The sequence below is a fragment of the Micropterus dolomieu genome, linkage group LG01 (assembly GCF_021292245.1).
Source record: "Micropterus dolomieu isolate WLL.071019.BEF.003 ecotype Adirondacks linkage group LG01, ASM2129224v1, whole genome shotgun sequence".
Taxonomy (NCBI): Eukaryota; Metazoa; Chordata; class Actinopteri; order Centrarchiformes; family Centrarchidae; genus Micropterus; species Micropterus dolomieu.
Window position 1 is genome coordinate 12663501 of NC_060150.1, and position 17551 is coordinate 12681051.

Sequence of the window (17551 nt, forward strand, 5' to 3'; positions counted from 1 at the left end):
TCTCTTCTTCAGATCTGATATTCACACCACATAGATTTTTTTTACAGAAGAGATACGAATTAAACAGTTGAAGTTGCTGGAAGCGAGCATAAAACCCAACATTCAGTTCACAATTACTATTGCAGATTCTGTCATACAGTAAAGTCTGCTGCCCTTTAGTGCTGCACTGTGCTACAATATAGAGTGATGACTCAAAGGTTTCAGCACAAGCCATGTGGAAATACTACTGCTGTGTAATGTATAAAAAGGGTCGATGTTGAAGCTGTACATCTGAGATTAGCACACAAATACTGTGACCATGGGGAAGGTAAGTGAAACTTTCAAAACATCAGAGGCACAATAACATTAAAAAAGATTTAAAGTGATGGACAAATTGTTAATAAAGTTGATATATTTCTTTGACATCGTTCTTTGCAGATCATATTCTATGAGGACCGGAACTTCCAGGGTCGCTCCTATGAGACCGGCAGTGACTGCCCCGAGCTCACCTCCTACCTGAGCAGGTGCAACTCCTGCAGGGTGGAGAGTGGCCTCTTCATGGTCTATGAGAAGCCCAACTTCATGGGCCATCAGATGCTGGTGAGGAGGGGCGAGTATCCAGACAACCAGCGCCTGATGGGAATGAGTATGAGCGACTGCATTCGGTCCAGTCGCATGATCCCAGTGGTAGGTGGACAAGCTCCTGCTCATGCATTAGGGCCCAGTCACACATTGCTGCAATTCAAGTCAATACTGAAGGGCTGGTGCATCGACAACACCAACTAAAAAGATTTACAAGCCATTTGCATTGCAATTTATAATCTGCCAAAGACGGATTCTGTAAATTGACAGAGGTAAAAGAACACCCTCCCCTATGTTGGACTCCAGCAACATTATTTTCAGTGTTGAGCACAAATGTGTGAATGGAGCAAATGCAAAAGGATAATATTTCAATGTAAACTAAGCATAGATGTTCCTTCTAACCTTGAAAACACATCTGTCATAACCTGCTCAGGTGTAGTCCCGTAACCTAAGTACCAAACTTCGATTACGTGATAAGTCCTAAGCAGGTTACATTAGCTGAGGAAGGCTGTGAGATATGGCTGAAAGCTTCTCAAAAAGCCTGTAAGTGGACCTTGACTAGAACAGTTTCTCACAAATCAGTTTGTTCAGATACCAATGAAACCGTGATTCCACTCTGAATTTGGTGCAAATGTTGCTTTCACAAATGTTATTTTCAAACTCACTTTGTAATTAAAAGATAAGATGGGCTTATCAGTGTGTTATTTTTATACCTACGCCAGTTTTAAACATTTTTAATACTTCAAAGCTTTTAAGATCACCAGTGCGGAGGCCAAGAACGGCTGTGGTTGTTTTAGTAACCTCAAGTTAATTATCACGTAATTACATAAGTGTAAAACTACAGTTGTAATGTATAGATCTAAAGGTTAGTTTGAATTTTCATTTTCAGTTCAGAGGTCCACAATCATTTCCCTGATGTTTCTTCATCCACAGCACAGGGGACCCTTCCGAATGAGGATCTATGAGAAGGAGAACTTCGGCGGCCAGATGCACGAGCTGATGGACGACTGTGACAATATGATGGATCGTTTCCACATGTCTGACTGCCAGTCCTGCAACGTGATGGACGGCCACTGGCTGATGTTCGAGCAGCCCAACTACAGAGGCAGGATGCTGTACCTCAGACCAGGAGAGTACAGGAACCTCAGAGAGATGGGGATGAGCAACATGACAAGCTTCAGCTCCATCAGGCGCATCATGGACTCCTGCTAACTCAAACTGTAAATGTACTGGGTGGAAAAATAAAGCAAGCTGAAATCCAGTGGCTCTGATTCATGCCTGTCATTCAAATGCAAAATAATATTATTTCAAAAGTGAATAGTGACTCCTACTGGTTGGCCCTGTGCAGGTGTTTCCTTTCACATCATGTCAGCGTTTTTTGGGAAATTGATTCACAATTTCAGATAGTAGTATCAGTATCAGCGAGCATTTAGTCAGTGTTTTGTAAAAGTTATTTTATTTTTACATACGACTTCCTATGGGGATGAAATGTTGCAGCATTCATGAAGTGTGGAACAACTGAAGCATTTATAGTAGATAGAAAGTGGCAAAGTTTCAGTCCACAGTTTCTCAAACAAGCTATCATTGTCAACAATTTCATGTGAAAGCACAACACAATAAAAACAGCTAACTAGCCACTTACCAAGAAAGAAAGAAAGAAAGAAAATAGCACTCTGGAAACTCCCTTTTCACCTGCATTGCTGTAAAATTGTCATATATACTGTACATAGAGGACTTTGTGATTTTGATTATATGTAGCACCTAATTATCCAAAAACATAACCTGCTTTTCTTGAATTGACCTCTCCAAAACAGCAAGCACCTTTGGTGTATAACAAAGATGACGTGCGTAGGCTAAATTCAGTGTGTTGGCCAGGTGATACCATCAAACACGAGCTTACACGAAACATGAAATAGGTCATCTGCATCATTCAATTCCTGAAACATAAAAATAAGCTTTTGGCAAATCCACAGGGGGACTGCTTTCACCACTCTTGGCTATAAAGTCTTAATTTCTCGTATAAATACCTCACTGGATGTCCCTACTTTCAGAAAAGATTTTTACTCATAATGTCCAAATTCTAGTATATATTTTTTGCCAGCTTACCACAAAACTCACCCTTTATAACAGGAGTCAGTAACATGGTCACATTTAAAAAGACATAAGAAGAGGATGCGCAAATATAAGAAAATTTATAGATATTATATAACATATTACATAATTTCTTTATGCTTTTCACATTAGATCAAAATGACTACGTGCATTTACTCACGTACTGTACTTGTGCAATTTTGTTGTACTTTACTTTCCATTTTATGCTACTTTATACTTCTACTTCACTACATTTTTTGAGGAAACAATTTTGAATTTTTACACCACCACAGTCATTTTAAACCCTTAGATACTAGTTACTTTGTAGATTCATATCATTAATACACAATATATTCAACAAATACATTTTGATATATTACTATAGATTAAACTAGCCCCACTTACCAGCTGAAACATTGAAGTGATACAAACTTTAATGCATCAATAAATATAATCCAATATAGTATATAGTACTTCAAGTGTATGTTAATGCTAATACATTTTTACTTTTATTCTATTAAACTTTTAAATGCACATTACTTGTAACAGTGTTCGGTGTGGTATTGTTACTTGAAAGATTTGACGATTTCTTACACACATTAAATTACAGGTGTTTACATCTGTATTAACATGCATCGAAAGCAGAACCAACTACCTCAAGCAGGCAGTGTTTTAAGTAAAGTACATTTAATAGAAGGAGCAGTAAAAAATAAGAACAACACATGGTTAAGTGTTACTGCAGATAGATGGCCGGTCAAATCATTTGCAGCTGTCATGAAAACACAGGAGCTAGTTTAACACTGCCAAATCGTTTCTGTCCATCACTGTCTGACACTGACCCTCTGCCTTCACTGTTCCAGCATGTGTTTGATACAGAGTCATCATCAGACTGGAACAAAGGCAAATCAAACAGCACCAAGCCATTTTGCTGATATGTAAATCTACCTCATTTGTGTATGAAAGACTTGACTCACTCTGCACATTTTGTTTATCAATAAATACTTTCATGGGGCTGCAGCAAAGAATGAGGTTTACAGGGCATCCAAATGGGGAAGGTAAGATAAAACCTACTACAACAAGTATGCTTTTTAAAGACAATTGTTCCTTCAAAGATATTGAGGTTCAGAAAATACTTACATTGTGTATGTGAAGTTTTTCCTCTTACCTTTGCCACAGATCACGTTTTTTGAGGAGAAGAAATTCCAGGGCCGCTGCTACAACTGTAGCAGTGACTGTGCTGACCTGCACACATACTTCAGCCGCTGCAACTCCATCAGGGTGGAGAGCGGTGTGTGGGTGATCTATGAGAGACCCAGCTACAAGGGTTTCCAGTACATCCTCAGCCCTGGGGAGTACGCCGACAATCAACAGTGGATGGCCTTCAGCGACAACGTCAAATCCTGTCGTACCATAAAGAATGTAAGAGTCCTCATTCAGGTTTCTTCAAGCATTTATGTCAGTGGAGGATTTTAGGTATACTTTTTCTGGATAGTTTTAGAAAAGTGTTTGGGCTGTGAACAGCAGCACTGGACTGAGCTCTGTGAACACGTTTAAGCCAACAGACTGAATGAGCTGACAATAGCAAGCATATTTGGCAGCAATTTGCTAATAAGTTAGCCAAGACGTGTTAAAGGGGAATGTACAAGCTGACAAGCATGGCTAAAAGTTAATAACCAACACTTTTATATTAACAATGGCCTAAGTGACTTATGTCAAAGTTGTCACTTGTAGTGACAAACCCATCAAGATCATGCAACTGATGTTTCCCTTGGCTCTATAGAGCTTTTTAGCATCTTTCAGCTCATTGTTTTTATTTTACAACTTGTACTTGTACTTGTACTTGTACTTGTACTATAGTGTTTTTCAGTCTCACCGCTCTCTTAAATCTGTCAAGCACCAAAGCCAGGTGAACACTATTTGCACAAGCTGCTCTTGGTAGCGACTAGCGGCTAACCATAGCGGAGCATTTAACAGCTAAAGAGACAGATATGTTTTTTCTCTAGAGCTGGTGGAGAAATAACAAAGCTAAAAGGAAAGTGAAAATTCATCAAAAGACCGGAAACCCGACTCAAAATTAAGGCTAATGTTGCTTTGTGTCTGCTGGTTGTGAAAACTGGCAAGAATTTTATAACGTGTTAGCCACAACACGCCAAAGGTGTTCTTCCCCAAAGTGACCAAAAGATAATAACAATAAGTAATATAAAGAGCCTCAAGAGCCTTGATATAACTATATACATATTTAAATAATTGTAAGGACAATGCAGATGGAAATATTCGCTAAACAGTTAGATACAATTAAACATACAGAATAAATGTACTAATTCCACATGAACTGGAAAACCTGCAAGTTTCATACTTTTTTGGGTTTAGCGGGTTCAGTGAGTGTTTTAGCCTGAAAATACTGTATATTTCCCAGGACAAAAGGATCATCTCAGTAACTCAAAAACATTTAAGTACTAAAAGTGGACATTGAAGGTCTTCAAAATTTTGCCATGTGCAGGTGTTTTTGTTTAAACAACATTTAACATTTGTAGTAAAAGTTCTGTTTTTGGGACTAGTACTGAAGCTCAGGAATTTTATCAGCACTGGTATTGAAAATGATATCCAGCTCTAGCCATGAATTGTCACAGCTTTCTTTTTCTTTTTACTTCTGTTTTTAGGCGTATGGCAGTGCGTGGAAGCTGAGGCTGTACGAGAGGCCCGACTTCGGAGGGCAGATGATTGAGTGCTCTGATGACTGTCCTTCAGTGTATGATACCTACAAGATGCGTGAGGCTTACTCCTGTGTGGTGACCGATGGTGCCTGGGTGTTCTACGACCTCCCCAACTACAGGGGGCACCAGTACCTCCTAGAACAAGGCGAGTACCGGCAACACAGCGACTGGGGGGCGTCCTCGCCTGGTGTTGGATCCTTCCGTAGGATCACAGAGTTTTAACTCAAGAAAGTGATTCAAGACCTTTCCAGATGCCTACACTGACACAACACCATCAATAAATGAGAAGCAAACTCAAAAATGACTGTTCTTATGGATCATCTTTAAATATCTCTCATGTTAAACCACTGGTTTGCAATTATGGACCAATGATATGGAAGACTATAGCAGCTGTGGTTGCTAATAAGGCGTGATCACAGCTTCATTATTTTATAATAACAAATGCCCCTCATATTTATCACATTATTTGATCGTTCTAATTTGAGATATTTAACACTAGAATATTGTTTTCTCACAACTTAAAGGGGTACTTCAGGGATTTAGTTTAGTACTTCCATGAAGTTTGGTTGCTGATTAAAAATTAAAAGAAGATTTTTTTAAATAGTCAAAGCAACAGCTGCAGATATATCCTGATTTTTAATTCTCCTAATGCATCTTAGTAGCCTCCTTCATTAGACCCTCCCTGTCTGGTAAATCCCCACACCTCTAAAACTGAGTTTGGGTAAAAACTGATTATTATAAAACTGCTTGCACTGGCTTAGTACGTCTTACTTAATAGACTATTGAGTAAGTCAAATTGGTGGAGTGACCCTTTAAATGTCTCATTATCCCCATGAAGGCATTCCCCTCAACTTTATAAAAAGAGCAGAACAAAAACGACAGAGGAGAAAGAAGGTAAAGATAGAGTAAATTGTGAGGATGACGTAAGTGTTTGATAACTTGAAATAATAAAACATTCATCTGAGAATGACTAAATATTCTAACACAACTGCACCTCATTTAAATGACTTGTATAATTTCAACCAGGGAGGGTGGAATAAAAATTGTTGGCTAACCTCCTCTATGCAATGCACTATATCAGGAAATTTATTATTAATACATCTGTACAGGATCTACATACAGAATATCTGCTGTACTTCATTAAAATGAAGTGTGATGGTGGAGTGTCTGAAATGGAGACTAGATTTTCCTTTTTTTTTTTAAGTACAGATATTGTCCTGACAGTGGCACTAGAGGAAAGGTCAGGTGGGTCACCAAAACATTAGGACTCACACACACACTCGGCTAATCAGAGAGATGTAGCGGGATAAGCAGCCAACACAATATCCACAAAGAAATAATAATAATAATAATAATAATAATAATAATCTTTATTTGTAGAGCACTTTTCAAAAACAAGTTACAAAGTGCTTTAACAAGTGTAAAGACAATAATACCCAAAAATCAATAATACAGAAACAATACAAGATAAAAGCAAGAAAACATTGAAAAGACTAAAATACACGTTTAAGATAAATATAAAATAAGTAAAATAGAATAAAATAAAAAGGATGAAATAAAGTCAAATAAGATCGGGAAAGGCTTTCCTATAAAAGTATGTTTTAGGAAGAGACTTAAAAGAGTTCACTGACTCAGCTGACCTGATTTCCTCGGGCAGGCTGTTCCAGAGTCTCGGGGCCCTGACAGCAAACGCTCTGTCCCCTTTAGTTTTCAGTCGAGACTCTGGAACAGACAGCAGACCTCTGTCCGAGGATCTCAAGGTACGTGCTGGTGTGTATGGGACTAAAAGTTCAGAAATATAACAAGGCGAGAGGCCATGAAGAGCTTTAAAAGTGATCAATAAAATTTTAAATTCTAAAACATACTGGGAGCCAGTGTAATGAAGCTAAAATAGGGGTAATGTGGTCATATTTCTTTGTTCTGGTTAAAAGCCTGGCAGCTGAGTTCTGGACAGTCTGGAGTCGATCAGTAGATTTTTGGGTTAAACAACCGAAAAGGCTGTTGCAATAATCCAGGCGTGATGAGATGAAGGCGCGTAAAATGGTCTCAGTGTCCTTAAAAGTTAACATAGATCGAATTTTTGCTATATTTCTAAGTTGATAAAAACATGATTGAACAAGCTTTGTGGTGTGCTGCTCGAAATTTAAATTACTATCAAACCAAACACCAAGGTTCTTTGCCACAGGCTTAATGTGATTTACTAGGGAACCAGCAGATGGCAAAACAAATACTGCCATCTGCTGGTTCCCGATGACCAGGATTTCTGTTTTGCCTGAGTTCAGCTGGAGGAAATTATTTGACATCCATTTTTTAACTTCACAAAGGTAGTTGTTAAGTGAACTCAGCATTCCACGGTCTGTGGATCTGACGGGCAAGTACATTTGTGTGTCATCAGCATAAATATGAAAAGAAATACCATGTTTAAGGATAATATGTCCAAGGGGAAGCAGATACAAGGAAAATAAAATGGATCCTAAGACTGAACCCTGAGGCACACCATATTTAACTGGACAGAATGAAGAGACATAGTTGTTTACAGACACACAAAACTTCCTATTTGACAGGTAGGATGGAAACCATTCTAGGGCAGTACCAGAGATCCCCACCCAGTGACTCAGTCTGTCTAACATGATGTTGTGATCAATGGTGTCAAAAGCAGCGCTAAGGTCCAGGAGTACCAGGACTGAGCACATACCTTCATCAGCAGACATTAAAAGGTCATTGGTGACTTTAAGCAGGGCAGTCTCAATGCTGTGGTACTTCCTGAAACAGACAGATAATTTGTTATTTTCCAGTACAGTGAGCAGCTGTTTGGACACAATTCTTTCTAGAATCTTTGCAATAAAAGGCACTTTTGAAATTGGTCTAAAATTTTGTGGGAGGGAGGGATCTAAACCAGGTTTCTTTAAAAGTGGGTTCACGCAAGCCGTTTTAAAATAATCAGGGACACAACCAGTAGATAGGGAGCTGTTAAAAACAGAGATCAAATGGGGCCAGTAAAAACTTTATAGGTATTACATCAAGTGGGCTGGAGGACACTCTCATTTGTGATACTGTTTTTAAAAGCTCAGACAAGTTGATGGGATAAAACTGGTTAAAACTCTCTTGTTGCTGGTGAGGGACCTCTGAGTAAGAGGCCGCGGGGGTAATAGAGGCTCTGATTGACACCACCTTATTGGTAAAATAAGATAAAAACAATTCACAGTCATGATTACTTGAGCTAATGTTAGCAATTGTTGCACCGGGTGTCAAGCAGGAACATGGGGGCAGCAGGAAGCCCGCAACCACAGCTTCTGGGCCAGAAACACCTGTTGACAAGAAAGCACAAAACTACGTGAGACGGAAGAAGTCGAGTTAGTAACATGCATTAATGAGATAAGAATGCATACTGTCAATGCTGGTTTCTTTTAAACATGAAGACTATTGTTTCCTAAACCTAACCAGACCTTAACTACATATCAGTTTAGATAGTTTTGCAGCAGTTTTGTCATCCTGTCGATAGGGACATTAGATCAGAAAACACTTATATTTTTCGTTCTGGAAGGCAGTTACAAATGATGCATTTTGTCATTTCACTTGGAGGAGTTGTTGCTTTTTCTGGAGCTTTCAGCTGCATCTCACAGTCTTCATCAGCAGATGAAGTTTGCTCAGTTTTCATGGAGAATAACATCATCCCCATAATAGTGGTAAGTGAGATATTTTGTCAAACAATAATATTCAAGGTGAAGAATGCTCTTTGTTTAATATGAATCAGTTATGCAGTGAGTGTAACCCTCTCCTGTAGAGCCTCTGGGGCCTTCCTGCCTTCCTGCTTTGTCACTGACTCAGCTCAAAGCGTTTCATATCAAACCAGATGTCCTGCAGTGGCCTTGTTTTTGTCAGCACGCTTTGCTGCATCCAGTGGCTTTGTGATGCTTTGCACTTTGCATTTGCATTGTTTAGGGAAACAGGATTCACTGCTTGTGAACAATATGATAAGCCTGGATAAATATTTGAACCGCTGATTGAATAATCCAGTTCACACAAAGCAAACCATGTGCCTTGTTTTATTGTTCTTGTTCTGTATAAAAAGAAAATTGGATGTGGTTGCTTTAATGTTTTATATAAAACCAAACCTACTGATATTAACTATGGAGAAGGTAAATACATAAAACACATATTTTGTGCCACATATTTAATGCAGTACAGCTGATGTAGTATCTTTAAAGATGAATATGTGCAAACTAAATGCATGTATGTAAAAAGTGTGATTGTATAAAAGCCACTTCACAGACTTACACACATAATATTCTTTTGAAACTATTCATTTTTCAGATCATCATCTGGACAGAAACTTTCAGGGTCAATTCCACAAGTGCGACAATGACTCCAGCAACCTGCACACGTACTTCAGCCGCTGCAACTCCTTCGGAGTGGAGGGGGGATTCTGGGTAATCTACGAAAGACCAAACTACATGGGCTACCTGTATGTCTTAAGCCCGTGAGAGTATCTACCAGCACTGGCTGGACATCAATGACACCATCAGGTTCTGTCGCATCATTAGGAACATAAGTTAAGCGAGATAAATTGTGCCAAACCAGACCATTTACTATATGTATACTATTTATATAAACTATTATAAACTAAATTTCAGTTCAATTGCGTAACATATAAAATCTACCCAACAAGAATAATTTTCTTAACTCAAGGTTCACTTACTTGCTTCATTCCAGGGCTTTCAACCGCATCTCAAGACACCATCAGTTGTCAACATGTGACAAGCATGGGACTTTGGTCACGTGATAACAGGTGGTCGTAACCCCAAACTCATCTGATGATGATGACCATGAGATGTAGTTGAAAGGGATTGGAAGAAGCTAGTAAGTAGACCTTAAGTTAAGAGTATTGTATCATAGTATGTTAAATGCTAAAACAGTCTAAGGAGCTTTTATACTTTACATGCTTGGTTTTTTAGGGTTTTCTGTTGTTTGTTTTGTTTGTTAGTCGTCTATGTCCGTGCTCTGAAACCATTTGTCATCTGGGCCTGTGAGTCTGCAGGTCTTTCTTCAAAACTACCACCACAGCTGTCACATGACCTGCTGGTATAGATGGATGACCCTCATAGTTTCACTGTATGGATTTATTGGAAATATTTTTTATGTAATCAGACCTGTAACTGCTAGTGAATTACTTGGTTAGTCAGCGGCAGAAAACGATTACAGTACATCCAGCTCTTTTGATTGCAAAAATGGTGGTTTTGCAACTGCTAGGTTTGGGAGGGTGTTTGCTTGTTTGTCATCCCAACACAGCTCCTTCTTCTTGCCCAAATTAAGCTGTAATTGGATATAGCACATATTCAGTATCCTTCATTTCTTTCTTTCAGGTATGGAACTCATGGAGGCTGACTCACATCTTAATAAACAATTTAGATATGATATAATAAATTCATGATATATAATTATGCACTTTTTTATTTATTTCATCTTTTTCCCTAAGAATCTGCCATATGAAACATATTTTACTTTTCTTTTTTTTTTTTTTTTAGAAATGTAGCATTCTTTAAACAAAAAATCAGTATTTATTTTGCTACTCAAATATGGGCACATTTACCAAAATTTAAGCAAACAGGAATAGTAATATGTTTGAATACAATAATGATTTAAAATGTACAGGAGCAGTATTTCAACAGTGGGAGCCAGTGATATCATATGTTAAACTGAGTGATATGATTTTATATAAGAGAAAACAAATACAACTGAAATAAAAATACGCATCCCATTAACAGCTGCACTTTTTTGCATTTATTTTCATTATTTTGAAATATATATATTTTATTTTTATTGTTATATTAATTTGTGTATATTCTCCTTGCTGCTCATATTTACTGTATTTACACGTATACTGAAAATAAACTAGACCTAATTAAAGGTCTGTTTAGTTTTTATTTTCAAGACAAAATGTATTCAAACTAAACTATTATCCTTCGGGGAAAATATGGTCTTTGTGCCAGCAAAACTACATATCGAATAATGAAAATAGGAAGACAAGTAATCCTGTAAACACTTAAAACCACAACTAAAAATAATACAAGATTATGTAAGAACAACCTGGTGTGATTTTAAAAATGACTGTTGAAAGAAGTAAAAGTGTTGCTATAGAAATGATGTGAGTGAACATTGTGTTTTCACTACATGAAAAACAATTTTACAGCATCAAATTGTAAAACAAAATAACAGAACAACCCATATGCATTAAATCTCAATCCAGCCAAGTCTTTTTCTAGAGTCGATCAGCATCCAGTCAAAATGTTTGCATCAACACCGGAGTACTCAAAGACAGCATAAAAAGGCCATGTACTTTGATACAACTGCAGCATCAGCTAATGTGCCAAAGTTAATGGAGAGCTCATTTGAATGACAATAATTCGACTGGCACTGCATTTCATCAGCCTTTATATGAACGTGGACCATCAGTAATGCAGTGGGACTGAGGGGCTTGAATTTGATTGGGTGAGAAGGAACAGAAGGTGATTATGCAGCGTATAGGAAAGGTGAGTACTGTAACTGTTCAACACATTGACACCGTGATGCACCTCATGCTAACTGGTGTATTGTTCTTCAAGAATCAAACCGATATTCAGTCGAACTGCAAACTTGTCCGATACTAATGAAGATACAATTCATTATGAAGAGCTATATGATTTGAGTTAGACAACTATTGGAATTACATAATTAATTAAAAGCTCTTTGATAAAACATAGCAGTTTAATATTCTTCTCATCCCATTTAACTTTTCAAGCTTCTGTGCAAAGTTTTGGTTTACAATTTGTCTGCCTAATACTTATTTGCACAAAAAATTTTTGTGCTTTTAAAAGTCAGGGAAACTTTGGAGCTGCAGTTTTGTTGTTTTTTTTTTTTTTTTTGCCCACTTGGGGGCAGCATAACATGCTAAAAACATGACATTTTACATATCACTACCATATAAGGCTATTACGGCAAACATGTTAGCAAACAGTTGCCTATTTACAACTCCATCTGACACAGAACAAAGCTAAATTAGGACACACTAAAGGACAATGCTGGATTAAAGTTTTCATTTTGATCAATAAAACACAATAGTATTGTACTCACCGATTTTATCGCTGGGATCTGGAAATGAGGCGTCTAAAAAGACGTTCAGTGGGGCACATTGTAAACATCAGCCACATATACAGACCTCCTTCCTGGTTCTAATTTGACCTGCTGTACTTACCTTAGCTGTGCACACACAGTTTTCCTGTGGAATGAGGGATTATTACCGACATTTCAGGTGCACTAACTTTTGTTTTCCCTTCCAAATAAAGTGGTTTAGATAAACTGTTGGCATTTTTACAGCCTGTCTGATCGTCTGACTCCTTGAGTTTCTTGACCTATCAGACTTGGATGTAGCACTGTTGCAGAATTCCCAGATCTCAGCTAATATTTTGGTAATTATGTTGTTATCATTACTAATAATGATAGCTATGAAACTATAAGAAAAAGACCAAAATTTTAACCAAATGGAATAACCCTTTAATAATTTAAAGGTGATGGTATTAGCAGACTTGTATAATGGTGCTAGTGGTAATAATTGCAGTGGTAGTGTTTTTTCTGATGGTAGATGTATTGGTCTAATGCAGAGCCATGCTTGCAGATCTTCTTCTATGAGGACAAGAACTTCCAGGGTCATTACTACGAATGCAGCAGTGACTGCCCTGAGATCAGCTCCCACGTCAGCCGCTGCAACTCCATCCGTGTGGAGAACGGGGCCTGGGTCATCTATGAGAGACCCCATTACATGGGCTACCAGTACGTCCTCGTGAGAGGGGAGTACCCCAACTTCCAGAGCTGGAACGGCTTCAATGACACCATCCACTCCTGCCGTCTCATCAGATATGTAAGTCCTAAAAAATATGAAATCAGACTCCAGATCAGCATACAGTTTTTTTTTTTTACTGTAATTTAAATTCTTGGGTGTTTATATCACTTATGAACCTATGAAATTATTTCAGACCAAGCATGAAGACTTTTTACTTGTTTTTAGCCTGCATCTGTAAGCGAGACGGGGGAAACAGCCAGTTTGGCTCTGTCCAAGGATAAATAAATCTGCCCTGTAGAACCTCTAAAGCTCACTAATTAATGAGTTATTTTTTGGTGGTTTGATGTTCAAGCCTTCCAGCAGGTACAGGATGCGCATCTACGAACGTCCACAATTCAGCGGCCAGATGATCGAGTTCAGTGAGGACATGCCCAACCTGCTGGACCGCTGGCGCTACCGGGACGTTAACTCGGCTCACGTGCAGGACGGCGTCTGGGTCTTCTACGAGCATCCAAACTATGGTGGACGCCAGTACCTGCTGGAGAAGGGCGAATACAGACGGCATGTAGAGTGGGGGGCCCTTCACCCGTCTGTAGGCTCCATTAAACGTGTTGTGGACTTTTAGACCACTTTCCACTTCTTGTTTCTCCCCTCCTGCCGCTCATTGCTCTGAACTTAACAGACATGCAAATAAAAGCACACAAACTACAGCAGAATGGGAGTGATTTTTGAGCATGGGCATGGCAGTAGGACCTTACATTGTGCATCCTCTGGGGAGAATTCAGTTTACTGACAATCACCCAATAAAAATTCTAATGTCTTGTTTGCAAGTAAAAGCTATAGACACTAGCTGAAAGGTCAGGGAGTCCCCAAAAACCTTAGGGTCCATCCTCTGGGGGCCATGAATATCTAGTGGATAATGTATTTCAGGGAACCTCAGATTTTAGAGGACTTTCTCTGCACCAACCTGCTGATCGAGGAGACATTTTAGGCTGATAGCTAAGCAGTGGCTCCTAACATCTGGTGGCTGATGAGCGCACGATTAAACCACAACAACAGAAAAGCTGCAAAAGCCCACAGATGATTCAAGAAGATTCACCAACTAGCAGCCATTGTTCTTAGATGGCAGCCTGTGCCAGAGAAAAATACAGCAGAGCAGATCAACACAATTCACGAACCAGCTGGTGCACCAGCAGAATATAAAAGCCGACAGAGGATTGTCTATTTATTTTAATTTACTCGATTGCTTCAGATAAAACTATCTGACAAACTGGCGTCACAATAATGGAGTCAGTCTTTAGATACCACTTTCTAATAAGGCCGCCTTGATAAAGAGTTTATACATTGTAATTGATGGCTTTATTTAATAGTTAATAAACAATATAGTAATGCTCTATAGATCAGGTTCGGGTTACCGGGTTGTGCAAAATCTCTAGCTGGCTCCAGTTCATGAGGTAATCATCTCCAATGGATTGTTTGAACTCTGACCTTCTGTAAAAGTGCTGCACAGCATCTGGAGCAAAATCCATTTTACAATGTTTGACCATCTACACTTAATGACTTGATGGTTTGTTGTAGAAATAAATTAATGTATTACAGATGACCTACTAACATTTGCTCTTGGCTTATCCTGTAAATCTAATGATTAACTACTAATTAACAATAATAAGCAATACTGCAATTAATCACTTAATCTATAGTATTTTAAACAACTCATAATCAGATAAATAATCCATATGAGTGTTATACTATATAGATTATTATTAATGCTACTTGTAAGTAGCATTGTACTTTTATTGCATGCTGGTGGATCTAATTTTAACTATTTTATTTACTATTGGATTGTTTAAGACCTGTCCAGGGTGTACCCCGCCTTTCGCCCGATGTCAGCTGGGATTGGCTCCAGTCCCCCTCGACCCTGTACGCAGGATAAGCAGTTGACGATGGATGGATTGTTTAATAAATAACAGGGAGTAATTAGTAAATATTACTATAAAATGTACCTAGTGGAGTAAAAAGTACTTCATTATGTCTGAGATTAAGTCGAGTAGAATAAAATAGTATAAAGTAGCATCAAAATGGAAATACTCAATTCACACCTTAAAGTTGTACTTCATCAGTAAATGTAGGTTACTTAGTTACAAGTGTGACATGCATTACCATTTATTAATTAGTTGACTTACCAGCCACAGGGATTTTTCACCCAAAAGTTATCATTAATAAAGTCATTAGTAACAACTTATACATCCTTTATAAAGCATGCCTTATTAAAACGTGATTGATAGCAGTCACTCCACTGTGCAGCACATAGCTGGTCGTCATAACAGAGCTGACGTTCACATGTTTGGGTTAAAGAGTCAGAAAGTGTGAAAGAACATAAGTAATGTGAGAAGACTTTAATGAAAATGTTACCATGAGATACAGAAGTCATCTAACTATCAGGATACAAAGGATGCAGGATGTGGGCACAAGAGCCACCTGGTGGTGCTGGATTTTTGTTACACAGGACAGGACACGCAAGCTTTAATGCTCCAATGAAGACTTTGAACTCCACATAGACACTCACAGCACTGCGCCTCCACCACTGAAAGGCTTCGTACAACTTTTAAGCTCGCTGATGATTTGAAAGAGTGTAGATTTCCATATTTTCCCTGTGAAGAGGCTGAGTGGAATGTTTTTTTTCTATATTGTTATATACTGTATAGACCCTAAGTTGTCCTTAGGTGTGAGTGTGAGTGTGACTGGTTGTTTGTCTATGTGTGGCCCTGCGATGGATTGGCGGCCTGTCCAGGGCTTACCCCGTCTTTCGCCCAATGTCACCTGGGATTGGCTCCAGCCTCCCGCGACCCAGTACGCAGGATAAGCGGTTGACAATGGATGAATGGATATACTATATACTGCATAGTGTTGGGTTTAATAGTGGAAATGTGTGTGTATGTTTGATTGAAGTTGGTGTTTATTGTATTTTAAACTTGTATTTGTCATAACTGCATTGGTTAAATTAGTGTCTGAGCATAGGACTGCAGACAGGATTATCTACTAGCAAATTCTTCTTGTATGAAATTAATGTTTTTTGTGCATGGTCTCCAACAAATAAATGTAATAAACTGAACTAAACTAAATACATAAATAGATGTAAAGTTGGGGATGAAACAAAAAAAAATCTTACCAGTATTTTATTAAATAAACTTGGTAAGTCAACATTATGATTCATATAAACATTAATATTATGACTTTGAGTCAAAATGATGTATTGGTGTCTGTTTAATTATAATATTTTACAATTGTACAGTAGCTTTGTACCTAAAATCTATCAGATAATGTGTATTAATTAAGTCAACATCATTGCTAAAGAGTAATCTGGTTTTTAGAACTAATCTAACTTGACTTTTTCAAGAGTCTTAGAGTCATACTTTATTTATCAAGCATCAATATTTCCCCTTTTACACATTTGGTTTTCTTCTTCCCTTACCCTTGTTCACACCATGTATTGGAGCGCTGTAAACAACATTGAATAACAAAAAAAAAAATCATATTTAGCAAGAGAAAGCCATCATAACCACAACCTGCAGACACATTTGATAAGAAACTGTCAGACAACAGTGTCTAATTTCCTGACAGGACGTGTTAGATGATATCACATTTGTTGATCTGCCAAAACGGAAGAATAAATATCAGTGATGTGATATGGACACAGTAGTAGATGAGTATATAGGCGATGTTGCAAATCAGTTACAGAGCTGCTGAGCTCAGCTGATGTTTGAACTCTACTTTTTATAGCACACACAGATCTGTCCTGGCATCCCCGACGCTGATCAAGCAGTTTTGAAGAACACAAACTGCACCCTGCAAAAGGGAAAAAAACTTCCACCTGTACAGGTCATTTAGTCTAAAGTCATAAAATGAAACCTTTACTTTCAAATGGTAAGATGTACCAGTGGAGTTTTTAGTGCTGGCTGCAAATACAATTAAAAAATTATAACTATTGCTTTTTAAATTATTGTTCTAAATGCAGCAATAATTGTTTTACTCTGTCGGTTGTCTTCTTGTTAACTGTTTCAATCTGACACAATTTTTCGATTATGTTCTAGTACAATCATGAGGCTGCAGACGATTGATCAGATATCAGCCTTAACAATTCCTACACCTTATTAGACAAATGCACCATCTCCGAAACCTTTAAAATAGCTGCTGTTGTTCTGAAAACAATGTCAGATATCTCCTAAATGATCCAGCAAATACTAATTGTCCAGTAGATTTGGATAATAGAAATATCATGCTTCATTCAATGTCTACAGTGCCTGAATATTCTTTAACTTGCATGGAGAGGATGGACAAGGTTCTTTGTGATGCTTTAAATAGGCCAAAA

At 38.1% G+C, this 17551-nt stretch overlaps 2 protein-coding genes across 2 annotated transcripts; both read left to right on the forward strand.

The window, feature by feature from the left end:
• Positions 1–298: 298 nt before the first annotated feature.
• Positions 299–1822, forward strand: LOC123976074 (gamma-crystallin M3-like). The gene is made up of 3 exons (XM_046057884.1): positions 299–307; positions 403–666; positions 1495–1822. The coding sequence occupies exons 1-3, from the start codon at positions 299–301 to the stop codon at positions 1771–1773; spliced, it is 552 nt and encodes a 183-aa protein (XP_045913840.1). The 3' UTR covers positions 1774–1822.
• Positions 1823–3612: 1790 nt separating this feature from the next.
• On the forward strand, positions 3613–13892 carry LOC123976130 (gamma-crystallin M2-like). Its single transcript, XM_046058021.1, has 5 exons — positions 3613–3707; positions 3829–4071; positions 5313–5511; positions 13004–13260; positions 13535–13892. The coding sequence occupies exons 1-5, from the start codon at positions 3699–3701 to the stop codon at positions 13805–13807; spliced, it is 981 nt and encodes a 326-aa protein (XP_045913977.1). The 5' UTR covers positions 3613–3698; the 3' UTR covers positions 13808–13892.
• The last annotated feature ends 3659 nt before the right edge of the window (positions 13893–17551 follow it).

Bases quoted from the DNA above. Each gene is read 5' to 3' on its own strand.
- LOC123976130 (XM_046058021.1), top strand. The intron at 4,072-5,312 runs GTAAGAGTCCTC...TTCTGTTTTTAG, and splicing joins CCTGTCGTACCATAAAGAAT to GCGTATGGCAGTGCGTGGAA. The intron at 13,261-13,534 runs GTAAGTCCTAAA...TTGATGTTCAAG, and splicing joins CCTGCCGTCTCATCAGATAT to CCTTCCAGCAGGTACAGGAT.
- LOC123976074 (XM_046057884.1), top strand. The intron at 667-1,494 runs GTAGGTGGACAA...CTTCATCCACAG, and splicing joins CCAGTCGCATGATCCCAGTG to CACAGGGGACCCTTCCGAAT.